The sequence below is a fragment of the Lepidochelys kempii genome, chromosome 10 (genome assembly GCF_965140265.1).
Source record: "Lepidochelys kempii isolate rLepKem1 chromosome 10, rLepKem1.hap2, whole genome shotgun sequence".
NCBI lineage: Eukaryota > Metazoa > Chordata > Testudines > Cheloniidae > Lepidochelys > Lepidochelys kempii.
Genome location: NC_133265.1, coordinates 62,008,831 through 62,033,726, shown reverse-complemented (window position 1 = coordinate 62,033,726; position 24,896 = coordinate 62,008,831). Strand labels below are relative to the sequence as shown.

The window sequence follows — 24,896 nt, the reverse complement described above, 5'->3', positions numbered from 1 at the left end:
TTTTTTAGACGGGGATAAAACAACATATTTTCCCCTAATCTAATTCTTGGAATCAGCTGACCCAGCTGTTTTTGCTTCAGCTTTTAAAAAAAATCATACTGAGGCAGCACAGAGAATTTCAGAGAATTTCCTGAATGGTTACAGTTTGGCAAAGTTATAAGCAATTGAAAACAGAATCTTATAATGGGATGTGTCAGCCAACCTTAATAATAGGTGCTGCTACCAGCTCTACCTATAGAATAATTGTCAGAACTGGCAGCTAAATTTTTATGAAAGGGTGCTCTTAATTAATAACGGACACTTGATTTTTAACATGCATTGTAAGCGTAGATATAGCTATATAATATCATCGGTTTATATAGGACCCAATACTAGGACCCTAGCTACAAATATGTCCTCTGAAGCAGCTGAGGAATGGTTAAATCACCATCTAACTCCTCTCCCTTCCCAGAGATGATCTGCCAGCCAAGGAAAGGAAAAGAGAGGGCCAGGGCTAGACACGGATCTACTCCACATGGGGACTGTATATGAATTCTCTAGTCCCCATCCATTCGAACCCAAGCAGTGGGTACTATTCTCATCCTTCCCTTCTGCCCCCGCCCCTTGCACACTGGGCTGGTATTCCCAGGACAAGTTATCAGCCCAGCACACAATATATTTACATGGGCAGGTGCAGCGTATGCATTCTATACTGGTGCATAACTCAGTGCTGGGATTTCTAGATGTTTGTATTTCATTTGTGGCATTTTTCTTTAAAATTCAAGAAATTTAATTTTAAAAATAAATGTGTTTTCCAGTTTTGTGCAAAACTGATTATTTTTGGAGATCTCACTACAAAATCACTGGTACCGTAGGCAGCTAACAAGAACTTTGCAGCTTTGACATTAGTGAAGTGAATTCATTCCTGGATCTGTTGATCTTTGGGCATCCTGAAAAACTCATCTCTTTTCTCCAACCTTTGAAGGTGTGGACTGAGATATAGGGGGGTGGTCAGACTGAGAGGGGGATTTTATATTTTTGTTTGGGTGTGTATTGGCTTTAGTCAGGATCAGCTGTATGAGTAGATTTTTGTGGTTTTCATCCTTTATTATAAATATTCTCAGAAGAGCCTTGCACTGTTTAGTCAGGTTGTGATGTTCCCCTCTGGTGTTGTCTGGACTGGTGATCTGCTAGGTCACCCCAATCCTTGACTATGGGAGCCAGCCTTACCCTGCTGTGCTGTGAGAACCCCCACTCCTGGGCTGTTCACGCACAGCCTCTGGCATGTAAGCTGTTCCCAGGTACTTGCAACCGAATGACACTAGCCAATATCTCCGGTCCCACACACAACTCTGGGAACCTCTGTCTTTCAGTGTCCAGTTATGCCCGCTGGATGCTACAAGCTTATATGAGTTCATCAATTTGACAAAGAAATTGATATGTACCAGGCTTGTTATCCCAAGGGGAGTTTCTGACACGCTTCAAACAAAACACACTGCTTCAGGTATTATAAACAAACAGATTTATTAACTATAAAGATAGATTTTAAGTGGTTATAAGTCAAAGCATAAGAAGTCAGATTTGGTCAAATGAAATAAAAACTGATCTTAACACTTTCAATGCCCGTACAAACTTAGATGCTTCTCACCACAGGCTGGCTTGTTGCTCTTCAGCCAGGCTCTTGAACCACTAAATCGACCCCTGTAGCATCGATTGCAACAGCCTCAATCTCCCGGTAGTGAAGACAAGCCCTTGTAATTGCAGATACACCAGCTATGTCCCATACCTCCCTAGCCTACCACCAGACACCTCTCGGTGCTGCTGGGGATGGATCTCTCATGTTATTATTAATTATTATTATTATTATTTTTTTATTATTTGTATTACCATAGCATATAGAGACCTAACCAAGATCAGGGCCCCATTGTACTAAGCACTTTACAAACACAGAGTAAGACAGGATCTGTCCCAAAGAGCCTTCACTCTAACTAGACCGAGCAGGCAAAGGGTGAAATAAAAGGGAACATTGTTATCCCCATTTTACAGAATAGGAACTGAGGTACATATAGATTAGATGGCTTGTCCAAGGTCACACACTGAATCTGTAGCAGGGCCAGAAACTGAACCCAGAACTCCTGAGTCCCATTCCAGTGCCTTAATCACCAGGTCTTACTTCTTTCCAGAAGTGCAGGATGAAACCTTAACCCCCCTGACTTCAGTGGAAATATCCTAAATCATAAAACAGTTTTAAAAGGTGGGTGGCCATTTTTTGTCATTACGTTAAAAATTTTTTTCTTCTGTATCTTTTGGTGCAAAAGAACGACTGTACATTTTGTACTGAAAAGAAGTCTCCAATGTTTACTGTAAAAATCTGAACTCTCATTTGGTCTGTGCAATACCTTGTAAATTCTTGGTATAGCTAGAAAACTACAACAGGGTAGTTTCATAAGCTGTACTAACAAAAGTCCTGATACAGCAATGTACTTCAGCTTGTGCTTAACTTTAAGCATGTGAGTAATTCCAACTTTATTCAGCAAAGCACTTACATGCTGATACTTTGTTCTGCTGGTGACATTGCTATGACCTTCTTCTAAAGACAAAAATACATAGGCCTTCTTTTTCAGAAATGCAATGTGCTATGATGGTCCATGTTTGTCAATAATGTGTCTAAACTTTCAAACTGATTGACCTAAAAAGCACAGTAGAGAACAAATGCATTTAGGCCCCCAATTCAGCTAACTTTAAACATGTGTGCTACTCCTGCGTATTCAGACAAGCACATAACTTCACAAATATTTGGTCTTCTTGGTCTCCTAGGGATAGATTCAACTCCCATGGCAGTCAGAGGAAAGACTGTTATTGACTTCCATGGAAAACAGATTGGGTTGAAATTTTCAGAAGTGCTTAACGGACTTAAGAGCCTAAAGACAGGTTTCAGAGTAACAGCCGTGTTAGTCTGTCTTTGCAAAAAGAAAAGGAGTACTTGTGGCACCTTAGAGACTAACCAATTTATTTGAGCATGAGCTTTCGTGAGTAGCTCACGAAAGCTCATGCTCAAATAAATTGGTTAGTCTCTAAGGTGCCACAAGTACTCCTTTTCTTTTTTTAAGAGCCTAAAGTCCATTGAAAGCCACCTAACTGATTTAGACATTTTTGAAAATCGTACCCACTTAGTTTGTAAGCGCTTTGGGGCAGTCACTACTCTTAATTTCTGAGTCTCATACAGCACCAAGAACTCTGCTAGCACTAACAATAAATAACAGTGATAATGAAAAGTAATAATAGGTTTTCCTTAAGACCATTTCTCTGTTCTATAGCCAGTCAATCAATTTTAATAATAAATCGTTGCTCTCAAGTTGCCAAAGCACAAATGTAAGACAGGGGATGAAACAAATACTCCAGAAGGGGAGCCTGTCAAAAGTAGGAGTGGAGGGCAGTTGTTTCCTAGCACGAGTGATGGTAAATGGAATCTTTCACCTGGGTGTCACTGGTTTAACTCCCATTCAGGGTAGTGGGAAAAGGAAGCAGCTGCATCTCTCTCCTCTGGGCCAGAGTCTTTTTCCTTTAAGCAGGCAAAGCTAATCACTGAAGTCAGGGCTTGCTTAAAGACTGATATATTAGGTATATATGATATATGTCCTTTCTGGACATCCGCCAGGCCTTAGTCTCCTGGACAGTTAATCCTGTACCTTTATGAGCACTATTTTTTTTTAAGTAGCCGAGAATTACACTAGAAATAATTTGGATTCATGTCTTTAACATACACCTACCCAGAAGCAGTTTAAGTTTTTGGGTTGTCTGACTGATACAAACAAGACAGGCACAAAAATGCTTTCAATTTAAAACCACTGGAATGTCGCACTTTCGTAGATGATCACGCTACGATTATATCGCTCTATCACCGTGTTGGCATGTGGAGCATAGCTGGCCATTTCCCCATGTCATCCCATATAAAGAAAGGTGCCTTTTGTTTCTAGCATTGCCTGCAGCTGAGTGATACCCTTGAGCTGCCATTTGAAAGATTCTGAAAAGAGCCTGTTTAAGAAAAAGGCAAAGCAGAATATAGAAAGAGAGTCACTTTGACTCCAACACTTTGTGTGTGTAGCTAGGACAATGCAATATTATCAGCATCACAAGGAGACTTATAAATCCATGGCTGAACTGTGGCCTTTTCTAGTCACTTCCATCTTTCTCTGCCATGAGCAACAGATATTTCTGACACTTGCAATTCTCCTGATTCAGTCCATCCATCTATTTTTGTCTCCTTTGTTCCTTCTAAGCTGCCTTAGGGATTTGACTGACTTAACTTGCCAAGTTTGGTACCTCTTATTAAGGTCCAGTTGCCTGTGAGTTGTACAGAACTTCCTGCTGCACCTATTGCTCACTAGAATGGGAGCATCACACCATTTGTCAGTGCTCTTTTAAGCTCCTTTTTAAACAAAGAGTTGGGCCGATTGTACCCCACACATTGAGACCAATTCTGGTCCCATTGAGGTAAATGGGCAAAGCGCCTATTGATTTCAGTGAGAGAAGAATGAAGCCCCATATGAAAACTCAGCAATGAGATTGATCTCTCTCAGTTCATGGGGTTGGGGGTAGAGAAGTAGATATTTTGTCCATCTGCACTGGGAACTAAACTTTTCTGTGGGTCCAAAAGCCAAAACTGGAGTAGGCATATGTTGTGCTGATTGCTGTTAAGGACAAGTTAGCACATGTGACTCCATTTTGGTTTGGGGCCCACCATTGTTTAAATGCCAGCACATCATACGCCAGGAGGAGTAATCCTTAGATACTGAATCCCTGTGAAAATCCTCCTCCTTGTCTCCAGCCTGCCTTGACTCCCAGTATCTGGTTTTTGTCAGTCTCTAACTCCCTGTTTCTTGGCCTTGATGTGAGGCCTCCCATCCTGATAATAAAAGTTACTGATGCATGGCTTTAGGACCATGCTGTGTAATTAACATACTGGTATAGCACGAGGAATGCACCAAGCAGGGATAGGTGGTAGATAAGACAAGAGTTTGTTTATTGGCTAAGGTTTCCGATGCACGAGGGCAACATGCTTTGCTAAAAGGTATATAACCTTTATATAATCTGCATTCAGGGTTCCCTCCTGGCTAGCAGGGGGGCACCACGCTCGAGCGTAATAAACTTAGTGTCTTTTGGGAACTCTGCAGTTGTGGACTTTGTTTATGTGCCTCAGCCTAGATTCGAACTGTGCGTGACCTATCAGGTGTAATTGGTAGCATTGGTGTGCGTGTCCTATCAGGTATAATTCGTAGCACTTGTGTGCGTGTCCTATCAGGTATAATTCGCAGCACTTGTGTGCGTGTCCTACCAGGTGTAATTCGCAGCAGTTGTGTGCGTGTCCTACCAGGTGTAATTCGTAACATTGCACTGCCTCACTCAGAAGATCATCCTTAAGGGGAAATTTGCCTTTTTAAAGTCTAAGAAAAAACAAAACAAGAACTATTTCCTCACTGCCCACTTTTAGGAGCAGTTCGGTTTTGTCTCTCTCTCTCTCTCCGTCTTACCTAAAACATATAAACAAAAGTGATAACTTTCCTTTCCTTCTGGATTTTTAACTCCTAAACACACAGAAACACAACACATAAAGACAGAAAATATCAAATGGAACCTGCCCTCTGCTTCAGACACGTTATAAAGAGACAACACTATGACTTGCAATCCACCATAGCTTCTCCTTTTGAAAATTTGGTACTCAGGGTCAAGATGGAGAACAGAAGAAACTATATGGACAAAACTTGTACTGACTTCTGTGAAAGATTTTGAAATCACAGGTGAGCTGCCACTGAAAGAAAAGTTGATCAGCCAATGGCTAAAAATGTTAACGGCAATGACTGCACTCTTTCAGATATAAAATGGAAAAGTGTCAAGTTCTCAACAGCTCAGTGAATGGAAGGATTCTGGAAATATTTTCCTACAGAGCTGTGCCCTGATGGATGTAGCACTGAGGGTAATTCTTCCATCTGAGTGCAACACAACATGGCAGAAAATGAAATTCTATTGCTCAGCTGTTTCTCTTTGAAAAACTCTTGCAGTTCCATCAGTATCATAGCCTGATTCTAGAACCTAGCAAACAGAAAAACCTAGACACACTGTTGGTTTATGCTTTGGTGGATTTATTTATTTGTCTGCTTACTTTCTGAGATGTATGTATCAATGCAACTGTAGAGAGATGTATGCAGATATGCAGCTCCAAATATGGTGATTTCATATATCTAAAAATTTGTAATTTTGTTAAAAAGTAGAAGTGGACTGGTGGTGGGATATAGTGTCTTTCACCTCTAGGTGATAGGACATGTTTTCAAACATGGCCCAGGTCAATGGTGACCACAGATCATTATTGTTTGAGGGTTGTTTGGTGTCCAATATTAAATAAGGTAGTGGTCTCAGTTCAGTTCCTGGTGGGCAGGTTCACACCACACTAATTTCCATTGCATTTGTCATGTGGTTGCACTTGATACCAATTAGCAGCATGGCTGGAAGTTTCAACAGTATGCTGTGGATTGAATGAGCATGGAAACTCTAGAGATGATCTTCCTGAAATACCTTGGTGGAGCAAAACTGGGAAGTCTTGCAAGCTCTCTCTACTTTGGGATAAATAATGTTGCCGGTACATGGTGCCTTTGATCCTGAAGATTCCAAAGATACTTTTACAAACGGTATCTATGTGCTTTTTAATGCACATTACCCATGAGTGAGGAATTCTGCATGACCTCCCAGGCTAATGCCAATAAAACTCTTATCTCACATTAACATGTATTCTGCGTATACTATGAAAAAATTATTTTGGGAATGTTTTAGAGAGTTTTCAAATGTTTTGTTGGAATTAATTTTTCATATCCCCCTACTTGTAAAGCCAGATAGTTTAGTTACCCTGGCGCCTAAGTCCAGGCTGCAGGGAGGCACCTATCTCTGCAAGCAATTTTCAGCTGTGAACCCATCTCTTGGAGTTAGGTGCCTAAGGTGTGTTGTTGCAAGAAGCTGGTGAGGGGAGGGGGAGATGTTCCTCATAACCTTTACCCTAGTAGTTAGAGCACTCCCTGGGATTTGGGAGACCCTGGTTCTCAGATCCCCACTCCACCTGATGAGAAGAAGGGAATTGAACGGGGATTCCTCACTGCTCAGGTGCATACCATACCCATTGGGCTATGGGACATTCTGATGTGGGGCTCCTTCAGTCTCTCCGGTTGAAGCTTTTCCACTGTGGATAAATAATTGAAGAGTCACTAGCTCAGAGGGACTGGTTCCTATGTCTCCCATATGCTGGGTGAGTGCGCTAACCACCAGGCTATAGAGTCATTCTCATGTTTGCACTTTCTCATGCTCGCTCTCTGGCCCAATGATTGTTTGATTATTTATCCACAGTGCCCACCTCCCAGGTAAGTACTCTAATCACTGGGCTAAAAGTTATTAGGGATGGTCTCCTCCAATTTGCCTGAGAGGCCTGATCCAGTAGACATGGCCTGAGCACACCGACTGGATTGGGCACCTCGTTCTTTTTGCTGATACAGACTAACACAGCTACCACTCTGAAACCAGACATCTAGAGTGAGGCAGCAGAGCACATGTGGAGAGCAGAAACATAAGCATCTTTTTACTGCAAAAATGCAGGTGCCGAGTGAGTTTAGGTAGCTACAGGGTTCAGAGATGGTTCTGTGAATTGCAATAGAGTCTAAAATGGAGATTTAGGCACCTAAACCCAATACTTAGGGGCCTAAGTCTGGGATATGGGGACCTAAATACTTTTGTGAATCTAGCCCCCTGAGTCCAAATGTACAAAGCTTAAATGGAGCCACAAACCCCCTCTAGATTTACCTTAAATGTCTTTTCTAAACCTAAGCATGTCATGATTTTAAAACCCATTATCTTGGGACCTAGAAGGGATTGAGCCACATTGTGAAGCTGGGAACAATCTCTTTCCAAAGTTTCTGCTTTTAGCCTTGTTGCATCATAAAATATCCAGTGACATTTTCATTTATAGAAAACCCATCAAGTGGAGCAGGACTGTATAGCGCCCATCCTGGGGGGAGATTTCTTGGAGGAAATTCCACATTTGGACAGAGAAGGAGGAAACATTTCTCTAACAGATTGATTTTTTTTATATGGCATCTATTTTAAGCTGCTTAGGGGGTTGGGGTGTTAAAAATAGTCCCAGAGAATATGAATCAGTGGGCATACTGCTGGCAAAATGGTCAAAGGTGTACGGTAAATTCATTTATCACATGGATATCATCTCCACACAAACATGGAGTGTGAAGACATAGGAATGGTAAAAGAAATACATGACATTCTCACAGAACTCTTAAAATATAGCGTGTATAAGAACGTAATTAGGGGTGTCAAGGTTCCTCCCCCACTCTGAACTCTAGGGTACAGATGTGGGGATCTGCATGAAAAAATCTCCTAAGCTTATCTTTACCAGCTTAGGTCAAAACTTCCCCAAGGTACAAAATATTCCACCCTTTGTCCTTGGATTGGCCACTACCACCACCAAACTAATACTGGTTACTGGGGAAGAGCTGTTTGGAAATGTCTTTCCCCCCAAAATACTTCCCAAAACCTTGCAGCCCACTTCCTGGACAAGGTTTGGAAAAAAGCCTCACCAATTTGCCTAGGTGACTACAGACCCAGACCCTTGGATCTTAAGAACAATGAACAATCCTCCCAACACTTGCACCCCCCTTTTCCTGGGAAATGTTGGATAAAAAGCCTCACCAATTTGCATAGGTGACCACAGACCCAAACCCTTGAATCTGAGAAGAATGAAAAAAGCATTCAGTTTTCTTACAAGAAGACTTTTAATAAAAAATAGAAGTAAATAGAAATAAAGAAATCCCCCCTATAAAATCAGGATGGTAGATACCTTACAGGGTAATTAGATTCAAAACATAGAGAACCCCTCTAGGCAAAACCTTAAGTTACAAAACAGATACACAGACAGAAATAGTTATTCTATTCAGCACAGTTCTCTTCTCAGCCATTTAAAGAAATCATAATCTAACACGTACCTAGCTAGATTACTTACTAAAAGTTCTAAGACTCCATTCCTGGTCTATCCCCAGCAAAGACAGACTATAGACAGACACACAGACCCTTTGTTTCTCTCCCTCCTCCCAGCTTTTGAAAGTATCTTGTCTCCTCATTGGTCATTTTGGTCAGGTGCCAGCGAGGTTACCTTTAGCTTCTTAACCCTTTGCAGGTGAGAGGAGCTTTCCCCTGGCCAGGAGGGATTTCAAAGGGGTTTACCCTTTCCTTTATATTTATGACAAGGGGCTTATATGAATTGTGTTCATTTAATGCAATTCATTCACAAAGCCAAACAACCCCGTTTGGCCTGAGGCGGCAGCCCCAGCCCGTCTGTGCCATTACACATAGTATTAGGGGCACCGGGTCTATGTGGTCCCTGCCCCTGACTTGCTCCATCTCATTCACACTGCCCTCAGTGGTGTTCAGAAGGACATGGGAGACCCTCATGTGGCCGTCTCTGTCACCTAGTCTTGTGCAAAAGGAGTACTATGGTAATGCCTAGAGGCACCAAGCAACATCAGGCCTGCATTTGGGCTAGGCCCGTACAAACACACCATGACTCATTCCCAGCTTAAAGCCTCCCCAGCCCAGTAAAACATTAGTGCTGCTTACACTGTTTACTAAAGAATGGCTCTTTCTCCCCCACACCAGCAGAAGAGTATATTAATGGTTTAAAAATCGTAGGGTACATCCTAAAGTACACCATGTTATTTCTTTCCACTCCTGACATAGATCAATCCCGTTTACATATAAAAACACAATGACTGTTCAGGTTTACGCTTCTTTAGAGTGCAGTATTTCACTGTCATCCTACTCCACTCTAGATGTTTGGACAGTGAGTGCTAGGATATATCCTCCTACTTCATCTCTCACCTTACTCAAATTGGATTCCAGTTCTGCTCACTTTGTTGCTATTTAATATCTGAATAAAAGAACAGTTTGACAATAAAGCATTTTTCTGTGGGAAACAAGGCAGAATGTCCACAGATTGGCCAGGGAGATTTCAGCAGCGAATCTTAATTGTAAGCATCCCAGTTATAGGCACTGTATGAAAATTAGTGACCTTAATTTGCTTCCACTGCAATAACAAAGTGATCCACATTGAGTGGTGCTGACTCAAGAGGGCTGGGATTCCGGGGCTTACCCCCCATTGCAATGTTGAGGGATCCTTAACTGCTCCAGTGAGCTGACGTCACCCTTACGGAATATGCTGCTAACTGGAATAATACAGGGAAAGGACCTGATTTTCCCGTTACATCATTTAAAGCAAATGTTAACTTTCTTTCGCTGAGTCCTTAGTTAACCGCATTAGCGTGGCAAACGCTCCTTCGTCTAGCATAAGTAATTAGAATGTAATCACTTTAACTGCATCTTAATTACCCCAAATGAATTGAAGGGACATTAATAGCAAAGATTAAATTGCCTTAATGAACGGTTCTTGTGACTACATCAATATTTTAATCATGCTCGCCATTCGTATCGCACTCACCAGTTTAGATAGCTGTTAGCGGTGATGGGCGCTAGGTGGCGCCTCTTCCTCATTTGTGGTATAGAGAGGAAGGAAAGATACAAATACTCAACTCAATCTCTGCCTTAGTTTGAGCAAAAACTGGATATTTAATAACGCGATGTCTCACTGTTGTAACCATTTCTCTCTGATGTGGTCTTGGCCCAGTTATTCATGCCTTTGTGACCTCCAGAGTGAAGTAATGAAATATTTAGTTCATTCTGAGCATCATAGGGCAAATATTTCTTATTGGTTAATAAAATTGAATATATTCGTAATATGGATAAATGAACATCTCAGTTTCAAAGAGACTTTTAATTTTGATTTTACTATGTTTATTTTAAAAAGTGGGTGGCTAACAAGCTTCGGGATTAAACAAAATAATCAAGCCTCATCATGATAAAATGTAGCTATTTCGGTCTACATGGATTTTAAAGCTACATGAAGTATCTGTTTTGCTTTTAAAACATGCTTTCAGTCAGCATATACAAAAGAGCTCCCTCCTGTAGAAATTATAGAAATATTGATATAGGATTTCTGTTGAAACTGGTGAAAATGCATTTCTGCAGTGTCATTGTTGCATAAATATTCATGAAAGTATTTCAAAATGTTTGTCAAGAACATACAAATGAGCAGCTAGAATTTGCAAAAATCAGTAATCGTTTCGATTATTTCAGACTAACCCTCATAGTATTTCATGTTAATATCACTGTACTTTAAAACTGTCTAGGACCTTCAGGTTCTCTTCAATTTTTTGGAGCAAAATCACTAAAGAATGGAAGTTTGTGTCTTCTTATTTAAAATTAGCTGGAATTACAAGTGGTACACTAGTATTTGAAGTTCAGTTTGAAGTGGCAGCAGGTTGGTGGTCCAACAGAAAAAAAATAATTTAAAAAGTTAAATACAAAAATCCTTAGGTCATCTGGGCCTTAGCATTATGAGTTAGTCAGTAATACTGTGTGTAAAAGTTACTGAACAATAATCAATGTACCCTTCATTTAACATTGTGGGAACATATCCAATTTTAGCATTGAAGATTTTTATCACTGTAAAATGGGGTACAATCAAAACTATTCTTGTTCCTGGAAAATTCTCCTTCAAATGATTATTTTGCCATTACACAACCAAAATCAACTTTCTTACTGGCCAAAAGATGATGCATCTTGGAACAAATCCAGGAAGCATCATTTTAGTTTTATCAAGATATGATATTTGAAAATAAGTTTATATTTATTTAAAGTAAGAGTTGAATGGCATAGTTGTAGGGTAACTGCACTGTATTTCTCCTCCATGGTCCCTCAAGAGCATCCCCTAAAAGATTTCTGGCTCCTAGCCATCACCTCCACTGGGTGGAGGCCTACATCTCATTCCCTTCTGACAGGGGTTTTAAAGGCTGCACACCTCCATGATCCACACTGGGGTAGCCTTAGCAAGCCAGTCTGTCTAAAAGCCCAATGCCTGTGCTTTGCTTTTACTTCAAGGGCTAAGACCAGTGTATTTCTTGCAGTTATGTCACAGCTCCTTCTCAGCAAGCACATTTATTCTTAAAGTAAAAGCATTACAACAAAAACATAGAAAAAATAAAAGAACCTATCCACATGCTAACAAGCTTACCAGAGCACCCCCAATTCCAGCATTGGGATCTGGTAGGTAGGTGTCAGGCCTTCCAACCTCACAACTGGGTTTTCCTCTGGTTACAAGTTCACATCATTCTTTAGATCAAGAACCAGAACTAAGGCCCCAAGTAAGTTTAAGCTCAGGCTGTTTATCCAAAAGTCCTGTCTTTATCTGTTGGTCTCTGGAGAACCAGAATAGGAGAGCCTCCCCAGGAGGTGGTGCCTACCTGCAGGTGTTATAACCTTAGTGATTTTTCTTGATCATCCCCTACTGCTTTCCCTTCCTGGAGAAGCTGTGGTAGCCCTCCCCCCCATGGAGTGCATACAATCCCTGACCTAAAATTATACACAAACCATTCACACAGGTAATACAATATCATCTCGCCAAGATACCGCAGGAAGTTGCCCTCTCTGTCACGTTGACATGTATTGATTTGCTCATAAATAAATCTAGTGGTCACGAAAATGGCAGGTTTTGTGCTGATGTGGCCCTGGGTATGATGCCACCAGGCTATTGTGCAACCTGCTACACACAGCTCGGGTAGGCCCCGATCCCAAGCCCATTGAAGACTCCAGTAGGCTTCTGATGAAGCCCTACTGCACCTCAGCAATAAATCCTACTCTTCAGCCCTAAGCCCACTAATTGTCCCAAAGTAGGAGCTGCTTTTGTGATGTGTTACCGTAGGGATCGGCCAGAGGGCACATGACAGCTCTGCCCAGGCTAAACACGTGGGTTCATTCAATTACGAACTAATAAAGGAATAGATAGGAAAGGATTCACTATCTGTGCCTTTTAGGATCATTCTTTGTGAGTACTGAGAGATTCCCCCCTGGTTATCTGACAGCCGTGGCTTGCAAGTGCCCAGCGCTCGATCGCAGCATTGTGACAAATTTCCCTACAGCCCCATGCACCAAATGGGACCGGAAACACCACTCTCTAGCTAGAGAATTCTCTCTCTCTCTCTCTCTTTTCCCTTCCTAATCAGTCTCCTATTATCCTCACCCCCGAACTCGTGCTCAAGTTCGCACGGTACCAGTAACCCGCTAAGCACTGCTTCCTGGCCACTGTTTCTTCAGCATTTCCCTGCACCCCCCAGCCACTGAAACGCATTCGCCAAGCATTGCGGTGTCATCCCCTGGAGGTGTCACAGCAATGGAAACACTCTGGAGCGATCGTCCCCATGCATGTGCGTGGCTAAAGCCTCCAGGTGTAATGTGGGTGGGAAGGGAGGGAAAGAGTGGGGGGAGGACTTTGCGCGTGCGACATCCTCGCAGCCGGATCCCTGCACGCTGGCATTATGCATCATCGATGCTATTGTTGCTCCTGTGTTAGAGAGGAGAACATCAGCTTTCCGAATAAAAGTTCACTGGACTTGTATGATTCATTGGAAGCACGCGGCCAATATGCTCACCCCTCCTGTTCTTTACCTCTCTTGACTTTATTGTACGAAATCAGTAGTTTCCCTTTTTGTCTATAATGTCACCAACAACCGTTCCCACGTGAGACCTGCAGGAAATGCAGCACGCGGAGTAGGAGACGAAGATCTGTGAATAGAAATCGCAACGGGGGAGCAGGCAGGTAACTGTCCAAAGTGCTGAAATTCAGAAGCCTACCTGTGCTCGAATTCTGGCTCCGATGGGCTTATCAATCAAAACCCAGTTTAGAACAAAAAAAGGCAATAGACTCCCCCACCACATATGAGCGAAGGCGCAGCCTTAGTTTTGCTTGAAAAATTAGTCTTCATTTCATAGATTCTCATTCACATGAACCCTAATCCTTAAAGAAACAAACAGAAAAACTTTCCTTTCAAGCGACTGAAATGAACATGCCCTCTTATTAGCAACTTGGTGGCAACCAGATGTTTGCAAAGTTTCGTGAAAGTTGTCTGTATTTTTGTATCTTAATTAGGACTTGATACGTTCAGAGGCGACGACACGTGCCGCAGAAACAACAGATGCCTCTCTAGGAGAGATTTCTCCAAAATACCCCGCACCCATCAATTAGAACTCGCCACTAGTACAAAGACCAGTTGGTACTTTACAGCTTTTCGCACTAGCTACTGTTGGACAGTAGATGGCGCATGGCTTCTGAACAACAAGCATGGCGCAAACAAGGAAGTAAAATGGCCATAGAAATGTAGGGCAGCATGTCAATATTATGCGTACAGTGTTTCTTTAATTTGTTGAGAGGCGATGTGAGAAACCTGCGGACAGTATGATGCAATTAACTGATTTCTTTCCATTCAGATTAGCGGACAGTCTTGTGTACAATGCACACACTTCAAATGAGCACTATGTATATTGTATATATATATAGTTGTATATATATAACAACACAACTATTGGGGATTAGTTTGTAGAAGAAATTATGAGCAGCAAAGTCCAACAGAGGTCTCAGGAACGGTGAGACTATGCAATCACTCGCTATGTATGTACTGCGGCTGTGTCTATGAACTGGGGTCCCAGTTAGGCTTGGGTCCCAGCCCCTCCAATTGCATGTGTATCTGTGACACCTCTTTTTGGAATAGTTGCAGTTCAGGATCCTTGCATTGTATGCCGGTGGGATTTACATGAGCGCACATTTCCTCCTCAAACCCCATTTCTTTACTGGAAGGAAACAATTCCGGGTTGACTTTAGACAAGAGGCCTTCCCCAAAAGGCCAGGAGCAGCTCCCATTTTGATGTAATCTCACATCATCATCAAAATGGCAGTCCGGAAGAGAACCACCAGGGACAATCACATCCCCTTAATATCTCTCTTCCTCTTACAGTTTCTTTCTAAAATATCATTCCCTGCCCAGCACCAGTGTGTCTTTCAATTAAAACGTGATTAATTACAAACAAAAATCAGAGCTGAATAATGACTAGGAAACCGTGGGAAAATGTCATTTGGGGAAAAGGAATGTTTAAACAACTTTAAACACCTGTTGTGGCAACTAAGGGTTGTTACTGACTAGCAAGGTAATCCCCAAATCCTCCTTTATCTGTTTATCACCCCCTCTCCCACAGCTTCCTTGTCCCGCATCCCAATGCGCTTCACTCCCAGCACACTGTGATTTCAGAGGAGTTCTGCCACGTCAAATAAATAACCAGAGATGTGAACCATTTACATTATGGCAGCATCTTAAAAAGAAACAGGGAAGATCGGTTTCAAACGGAAGAGCTCCAGCGCAGCAAACCGGCATGGCTGTGACTATAGCCAGGGTTAACCCGGGTTGAACTTTTTTTGCAACTCATTGCAAGTTATCTTTCTTCCTAGTTACACCGCTTTTGTACATTGGAACCAAGCAAGTCCCTTTCTCTGCTGCCCCTGCCCCTTTCGGGTGACAGGCAATCCAGAAACGCTTTTTTGTTGCTCATAAGAAATAGACAATGAACCACAGAAGCAGGTGATTTGCCTGTTCAAAGTGCATGAAAACCCAGGGAAAGTCAAGCCCTTAACTGGATCCAGCTCATGTCACAAGAATCAATCACATCCCTGAGACTTCGGGACTGGAAGACAGCCCCTTCAATTTCACCCCTTCGAGCCCCTGGGCCCCTCCCCGCAGCTCTATTTCCTGACACTAATGCCTTGGTTTAGCTCGTTTCAGGGAGCAATGTTGGCGTTGCTGCGGAAGTGCTATGGGCTGCTCGCACACCAGAGAGGCAGGGTGGCCCAGATAGCCACGAGCCCGTCAAGCCATGCCCTGAGCTTTGCGTGTGTTTCTGATCTCATACAGCAAGTTGTGGCTTCCCTGTGTTCAGCCGCCCCTGCTTCTGACTGCAGAATGCTCTGCAAGCCCGGCCCAGAGGAACGCGGTTCCCTATTGACATGCTACCAGAGAGCCAAGCAGTCCTTCAGTCCCTCCTTTGGATAAATATTAACAAGAAGCAAATGAGGCCGTGTATTAGCTGGTTATAAATCAATCAGGCTACAAGGACACCAACAACAAACAATCGCAGATTCCTCACTGGAGGACTTTCTCAGAGCACTTGTTACTAGCTGCCAGGGGAAAGGGATTTCTGGTTCGGCCCTTATCATTTTGAGTAACCGGCTGCTGCTATCTGCCAAACCAGCTAGGGCGAATGCAATTAACTTTATCTTATTTAAAGGGCTACTTCAGAGCAATCCCAGCGAAACCACAAAGCTGGTTGCTAACTGATACAACACGTGACCTGTAGGTAAATGGCAGCTAATGAGTTGTTCTGGGGGGAAGCAGAGGCATCCTCTGAAATGCACAGCTGGGAACTTTACCCTCCCCCAAGATCTGAAGAGAAATGTGAACTTTAAAAAAAATCGCCTAGCCTCATTGCTTGTTTTAGGCTTGGAATGTCCTAATACACTCGATTCCCTTTAGCAATTAATTCATAAAACAAACACACAGGAGGAGAAACCTTTCCCCAAAGCTCTCTCTCTAACAAACAGCACTTGTACAAGTCACAGAGATGTGTAAATAGATGTCCACTTTGCAAGGCACAGGCCTATGGGCGTGGGATGGCTTGTTTAATGATCAGACTGCAGGTGCGTCGCTTTTCAGTTTCCTTGAAGGGAGATTCGCAGTCTTTTAAAAACTGTACGATTATAGGCTCCCCATAACTAAAACAAGCAGCAAGACATTAATGTTCAACCGAAAATCGATTAATGTATCTTTTCTGATGCAACTATATTTATGCATAATCTCCACTGTGTAAATATTAAACAGATCTCTAATGATGAACTAATTGCCTGCTCGAGTGACGATCTGCTAATATCAGAAACGCATCGACCTTTCCTTGCACGCGGTGAGTTTGCACACAGTCGTCTTCAGGGTAAATGTTGCAAACGGCGTTCATTAGATTTCATATTTAATGGGAAAACTGCCCTGATTACAGTATTGATTTCTTTACAGTTAAATTGGTGAGAATTTCTCTCCGGTTTCCCAGGATTCAGCTGAGTTGAGATTTAATTTCTTATGGAGGAAAACAAGTGTGAGGGGGGGAAAAAAGGCAAAGCAACGATTCTTTTTTAAATTAGGTTTCTGGAAGATATTGACTGATTCCTGATCTAGGAAGCAAAGTCACCCTGTGCCATGCAGCAGCGGGCAGCGCCTGTGGGCAAACCCTTCGCCTGCAATTTAGGGTGAGCCATTTGCAGAGGAAATGTTCCCTATATCCGAAAGCGCCCAGCTTCCCTCCTTGGGCGCTGTAGCCCTGGGGACCTGCTGCCTTCGGAGGAGAACAGGGACGTTGTTCTGTCTAGAAATTGGAAATAAAATGCATCAGTGAAAGAGTCTGTTTGAGAACAGGCTGCTGGGAAGCTGCCGTTTGATAAACTCTGGGCTCTTCGGACCACCTCGTTGTGCAATGGATCTGGGGAGTTCTGTCTCGAAGGGGAACTCCCGTCCAGCCCTACGCACTTGTAGCTTTCTCTTGTATTGTTCAGTTATTTCCAGATCCGAGCTCACCTTAACGTTTTACCTTCGCGCTCTGAATTGAGTCTCCCTTGGCTGGGCAAGTGTCTATGTGTGTGGCTCTGGTGTCATTTTCAAAACACGCCTTTCGGAGAGCATCATTTGGACAGACTCATTTCAGACCCTATATCCAGCTCACAGCCAGGTGGGCACGTTTCTTTTTCCTGGGCTAGCTCTGTCGTGTCAAGCCTTCACTCTTGTTAAAGCTATTTTTTTGTCAACTCTACCTTGCACGCTAAAATAAATCGCCATCCCGACCCCAAAGATTGTAGATGGCCTCTAGCCTTGTATTAATATTCATAATAATGACTAATGCTTGACTTTCCCCTTTAAACACCACGAAGGCAAAAAAGAAATCATCCCTGAAAGAATAAGTTTCTAAGACGGAAGGAGAAAAAACGGATAAATTGATAAATATGCAGTGCTGAAGGGCAGAGGGGGGACCAAACAAAGGAAAGGAGGATGGACAGGAGAAGGAAGATGGGGTGAATAAAATGGAGGCTGGAAGAGGTCAGCTTTGCAATTAGCAGTTCTGCTTACATTTCGAGAGACAGCCCAGGAAGTGTCAAGACCTCAATACAGCTTCCATGTAACTACCAATTTTCCCTTTATTTGTCGGAGCTTCGGTGTAATCTGGGAGGTAACAAACCCCCAGGGATCGCTGGAAGGGGCAAATACTCAAGATAAAGTGCTGGACAAGACTGTGAAGTCTAAAATAACCAGGGTTTTGTTTTCGTCCTTGTCGCCTTCTTGATGTTGGCTTTAAGAAACGCACAGAAAATAAATAAAGAGTCTGACAGCCTACTCGGGATATTAATCTGCCTGATAATTCTCTAAATGCTCGAGAGTGAGTTATAATTTGGACGTGAAATTTAATTTGCGTTGGCTGGAGTAATTTATGATATTTCCAATTGATGTTCATACATCAATATCAATCGGGGTAGATTTTTACCACTTAGTAAGATCATCACACATTTAAAACCTGCACAAAATAAAATCGATAGTTTATGCATTTACAGCAGATTGCCTTTCTAGCAACGCTTGCATCCCAGAGCATGGCAGCCTGCCCTGAACGCGGGCATTTTGCATTACTGGGGGCCAGCCCGAGAACTAACCAGCGCCCCCCCAAACGCCCACTGGCTACCGGCGGGGTGCGGGGGCAGCCGGGGGCTGTGCTGGGAACCCACAACGGGGGATGGGAGTGGCTGGCGTCCGCCCTGGAGAAGGCCCCGGCCCGGTGCGTGTGAGCGCCCAGAGCGCCATGGATCCGGAATCAGCTCCCTGTAAACAGACACGTGTTCCCGAACTGCCCCTTTGCAGGCCAGAGCCGGGCGCTGGGCTTCGCCTCCAGCCAGGCAGGTGCAGGGATCTCCGGCCCAGGGCCCTCCTCCGTTCGGGGCAGTGGCAGGGCACAGGGCGGTGCCGAATCGCACAGTTTCCTGCTCCCCTGGGGTTCCCCACCAGTCCGCAATGGGAGCGAGCGACCCCCACTGCCCGAGCTCTTCCAGGAAGCTGCAGCTTTGCTCTGTCCTGAGTCCGCGACGATTATTGCCTCCCCCCTGTGGCAGGATAACCAGGGGGCCTCTCACGGTCCAGGGCTCCAGGTCTGTCCCTCCCTATCTCCCCCTGCTGCCCCCTCCCCGCCCCGGGCCAGGCTCGGAGTCCTTCCTAGGGATTCTCCTCTCCCCTCGGCCAGTGCACACCCCCCAGTGCCCGGGACCGGCTGCAGCCCTGCGTCTGTGAGCATCGGCCTTGCGCCCCCTTCCCCAATCCCACTCGGTGGCTGCTATGCCGGAGACAAGGAGTGGCCCGGCCTGGGGCCCCGGAGGTCAATGCCAGGGCTAGGCGCTGAGCAGACCCCCGTTAAGGAGCTCCTGCCCGGGGTCACAAGACAGGCAGCAAGCCCGGAGAACAGAGGGTGGGTGTTTAGCAGAGCAGTCTGGATAAGGGATAGGAGCTCGAGCAGTGGCAACAAGCACACCATAGAGTCCCGGCTGATTAGGAGGCTCAGTCGCTTCCAATCGCCAGCCCCTGCAGGGACGCACGCTAGACAGAAAAGGCACGGTGACTGGTCCTGAGAGGATCCGGATCTGTCTTCCAGATCCTAACAGTCCTACAGTATTTACAGGGGAGACGCAGGAACTTGTTACAAAGCCGGAAGGATTAAAAAATAAACAGTTGCAGCCAGAGCCCCGTTCCCTCCCCCAGGTCAGAGTAGATGCTGTGACTCTAGGTCCATGTTTGCTTAAATTACCCTTAGGGATGGGGCTCTGTTTCCCTCATGTGCAACCATTCAGGTTGGATTTGAAGGAGAGGGCGGAATAATGAGTCTTTGTCTTCCTAAAGAGATTATGGAGATCCACTTATACCCAGAGCTGTCCTGATGGGGCGGGCTGGAGGAGGAATTCGTGGGAGGCTTGGGGGGGGGGGGGGTTGATTCGGGGCAGTACGGAACAATGCTGCCTGTTTCTCTGAATCTTTGGAAGTGCGAGGAGTAGCTTGTCAACCATACATTGCAGAAATCGGCCGCCCGCTCCCATCTATCTTCTTTTCAGCAGCCGAGCCTGGCTTGGCATAATTTCCTTCAGCTCATGCCAAGAAGGGGGCTCCAACATATTCTAATTCAAGTGGTTGTTTCCAGTATCGATCTATGTAAATAAGTGGAAATTCAGGTCGTCCAAATTGTCCTAAAAATACACTCCAAATCGAAGTTCGCCCTGTCAATCGTTAAGGGGAGATCTCAGGCACCAACTCCATCCCTCCCCCGCCTCCCCCCTGGACAGCCGCAGCAGGGCTGGGATTTACCTTTCGTGGGGTTTGTTATTGGGAGAGAGAGAGAGAGAGAGAGAATGGGATTTTCTGGCAGATCAGACCTGTGAAACCTACATGACTCTGGAGGAGTGAGAAAACCAGACAGTGCTACACCTCTCGCCTCATCCGCCCCTGTTAATGTAGAGAGACCATTTCCAGATTGAGAGAGAAAAGGTCACTGCTAGATCCCCTTTCTCCCACCAGTGCAGACTCCAAAGCCAAGCGAACATAAGCATAGGAAAAGGAGGCGAGGAATCAAATGTGTAGCCAGTTTGGGCCTCCGAATAGCCAGGGAGCATTTATTACCGTATTCATTCTACTGTTTAGGCAGAGGCGCAGACCCGTTTGTGCACTGGAAAGAGAGGATTTGGCCCTTCCCTTGATTTTTGTCTGTGAAACGGATCAGTGACCCTGACTCCAACTCGGATTGACTGTCTGGCATTCTCCAGGGACAAATTAATAGAGACCTATCAGTTAATTAGCAAACCCTCACTCAAGGCACCACCATCATATTAAACTCGGGCTCTGTACTATGACTGAGTACAAGTTGGGGGTGGGGGATAAAATAAAGAGAGAGACAAACGAAATGGATTGAAATATTCTTACTCTGCTCTTTCGGGTCACAGCAGACAATACAGCCAGCCATTCCCTAGGACGAAACAGAACTAGCGAATTATGGCCATGTTAATCCCAGGTGCTATTTCTGTTCGCCACCAATTACTGAGTCAGTGCATAAATTGTGCATAACACATACTTATTCTCACATGCATATACAGATTGGAACTATGTAAATCAGAATTCTGTGGATTAATGATACTTGTGATCATTTGCAGTTTTAACCAGTTCCATTCCTTCTCTTTAGCCACAAGTTACATCCCATAATTGTATCATTTGCGTCAAAAAGCAAAGTTCTAAAATGCCCGATCCGAAATAAGCAGAATAGGAAACTAGCATCTGCTCCCCTTTCAACTTAGCTATTATCTATTCACTCTTGTCACAACGCTACTTTTGTTACAGAGTAGATCCACCGAAGTGTATAAAACGATTTATTATGAAGTCTTAGCTTCAATTTCTACAACACCTCACCGAAACATTTAAATGGATTCTTTCTTTTTTTTTTTTTTAAAAATTACAGTCTGGGTTAACAAACCCCACAATTATCAGGTAATAAACCCAGTTACAACACGATCACACAAACAAACATGAATATTTCGCTCTGGGCAGCCTTTTCTGATACTCTTATTTCTTATACAAGCAAATAACCCCAAAGAAACGCGACGAAAAGGTAGATGCAAACATATGGGTAACATCATTTAACAGAGAGGTGCGTGAAATATTGTGAAGCCTCACCTAAGTCTCCACCATAGGGTTTCCCAACACTTCAGGAGTGTGTGTGTGTGTGTGTGTGTGTGTGTGTGTGTGTAAGAGGCAGAGAAAGTACACACACGCACACACACAGAGACAGAGAATGTTAAGTTTGAAAGCAATTTTATATACAACAGCTGAGTTTAGTTCTGTGTGCTGGTCAGTTGGCTGTACCTCACACCAGAGAGCATTTGCAAATATACAAATATGAAGATAGGCAATAACAAGAAATATCTATCTTATCCGGGGCCTGATCCGTATTTCATGGGCACTCCAAAATATCAATTAGCTTTTGCTCCTCTGTGCACCTTCTAGTTGATGTACATATACATGCAATGTTGTGTACAGTTCACAGGTATAAACATGTAGGCGTTACATGTCTATATAATAAGACCTGACTTGGTAGATTTTGATCCTGTGGGTGTCACAGTACACAGCATGACCCCCCCACCCCGTTTCTCTCCCCTAGCCCTAGACACGCACAGTGGCATGACAGCACCCACAGCCTGCCTTATGCCTCACCATCCTCGCATATCATTGTTTAGGAACTGGGACAACGGTGCAAATAAATCAAAGGCTCCCCTTTCATGTGAAGGAGCTAGAAAGGAAATCCAGAGGGAATGTCAGACTTGAAAGGGAGAGACATATTGCACTGGAAAGGAACAAAATACAAGGCGTGATGTGACCTGTGATATTATTTATCTGCACACACGTATTGGAATGGGCTTGTCCTGGGCAAGCTCTCTGTCTGCCTAGCCACACAAACACAGCAGTAATCGCTGAGGCTCACCTGCTAGCCTGAGAGCAGACATTCTCTGGAATTCTGGCTCCTGAAGCCACTTCCACATCCTCCGAAAGGTCTCCCGGCCGGATTTGAGTTTGCTCCAGGGCTTGGGGTTCCTCAATAGGTCTGAGAGGGTCCCTTGAGACCGGCACAGCACCCGCTGGGCGAAGATAGCCTGGGGGATGCTGTACCGTTTGAGCTCGGTGGTGATCCTCTGAGCTACTTCTTTGGTATTGATTTCTTCCATTTGCCCTGAATTACTTCCACTGTTGACCTGCGAACCAGTGACAGAAGGGTTTTGTTCCCTGGCAGAACCCAGAATCTGCCCGTGACTCTGGGCATTCAGGTGGGCATGAGGGTGATGCGGGATCCCATTGATAGGCACCATGCCAGCGGATGTAGGGGTGAGATGTTGGTCCCCATGCCTGCCCAGCATGGCAGGGTGGTGGGCTTCGAATCCGTTCGGGGTGAGCATTTTCTCCGCAGGCATGGGGGCACTGGGGTGAGCGTAATGAGGCAGCCCTTGCTGGGAGTTGTGGATGCCCCCCAGGCCTGATCCAGACAAAGGGGAGAGGCTCTGCCCCATGCCGGTAACATCCTTATGGTAGGGGGTGTAGAGATTGTTCATAGAAGCCAGACCCCGCTCGTCCCTCATGAGGGTGAAGCTGCCGCTCACATTCCCAGGGATCCGCTGGTGGTGATGGTGATGGTGGTGATGGTGGTGATGGTGAGGGAACTTGTCCGAGACGGTGGAGATGGGAGGTAGCGGCTGCAGAGGGGTTAATGTGGTGTAGGTGCTGCTCATGCTCATCCCAGGGGGTGTCTCGCAGGCCATGGTCATGGTGGGATGCAGGGGTCCCGTCAGAGCGTGGTCAGGAGGCCGGTGGTGGTGGTGGTAGTCGCCACCGTCCAGGATGGAAGCCATGCCCATGGAGCGAGGGTGGGCTGGCAAATGATTGCTGCGATGGGCCACCGAGCTCCTGTGATGGGGGCTGCTGCTCATCAGATCGGCCGTGGTTGGCACCGGCTCATGGCTCACCCCGTGCAGATCGCCAATGTTCTCCATCGTCAGCTGCGCGTTCATTGTTATTCGTGCAGGCTTGTGGACACCACATCTATCTGGCCTGTGGCTGGAAGGTCCTAGGAGGTCTTCACGTTGGAGGCATGCAGGATTCCAGCCCCTGCGGAAAGGATCAGGCGCGTGGGGCGGGGGGGTTGGTGGGGCTCTCTCTTTCTGCGGGATTTGTTGTTTTTGTGTGTGACGGTTGATCAATTGTAAGGCCCCCGTTCTTTTAAACCAGCCTCAGCAGCCCCAGTAGGTGTCTGGTCGCGTCCCTCGCCATCTCTAGCCATGTCTCTTACTGTTTCAATGTCTTTGGCCACAGCGCCCGCTGCTGCAGCTGCTGCTGCTGGTAGAAAGCAGACATGCGCGCTGGCGGCCCCATGCACACCCCCAGACCCCCCCCCTTACACATACACACTCCTGCCCGTGACATCACCGTACATATTAAGGAAGCTGGACCGTCTCTCCTTCCTATCTAAGCCCGGCTCTCTCCGCTCCCAAGCTCCGGAGCAGCCCCTCCTGGGGAAGGGGGCGGTGGGGCTGGGGGGGGGGGGGTGTGTGTGTGGGGGGGGAAGCCTGCACTCAGCCCACAGGCAGCGAGCTGCAAAAGTCTGCATGTCCCCGCCAGCAGATTAGATGGCTGCGGACAGGAAAACGAGCACAACTCCTCGGCTGCGCAGAGCACAAAGGAGCTGCTCTGGAGCTTGTGCCTGTCAAAAACACACCCTGGCCGGGCACACCCGCCCCGGCCGCTGTAGGGTTGTGCCCATCCCTGCCACCGCCCCCCCCCCAGCCGTTTTGTGTGGCCCTTCACATCGATCGCAGCCCTCCCTCCAGCTGTCTGACCCTGAGCGCCCCAGCCACCAAGAGAAGCCGGAGGAGCAGGGCGAGCTGCAGCTTGGCTCTGGTCTCCCACGCACAGGCAGGTAACCAGGACTGCAGGTTGCTCCCCACGGAGCGGGGCTGCCGGGGCTGGAGGCAGATCTGCTGCACCCTGGCCGGGGACAGCCCCATCAGCGCTTTCACCCGGGATGTGAACAGGGCTGTAGATCCCCAGCTTGTTCAGTGCGCTGCAGGCGAGCCCTTCACCCCCCAGTAACCCATCACCTCCACCCACACGGCAAGCTCGGCGGGGCTCGGCAGGGAGGGAGGGAGGCTGCTCAGGGGCGCGGGGTCCGAGCTGCGGAGCGGTGGGTCTCCCTGCCTCCCCGTCGCCCTTCCCTCTAGGTGCGGGAGACGCGTGGGAGCTTCCCTGTGTAATTAAAGCGGCCGGTCCCTCCCCTTTGGTGAC

The 24,896-nt window shown here is 45.6% G+C and overlaps 1 protein-coding gene across 1 annotated transcript in view; it reads right to left on the bottom strand.

The window, feature by feature from the left end:
• Positions 1 to 23,626, bottom strand: part of ONECUT1 (one cut homeobox 1) — a 30,319-nt gene extending 6,693 nt beyond the window's left edge. The window contains exon 1 of the mRNA XM_073361474.1: positions 22,549 to 23,626. Coding sequence (XP_073217575.1) covers positions 22,549 to 23,626 — 1,078 coding nt within the window. The remainder of the gene's footprint in view (positions 1 to 22,548) is intronic.
• Positions 23,627 to 24,896: the final 1,270 nt, after the last annotated feature.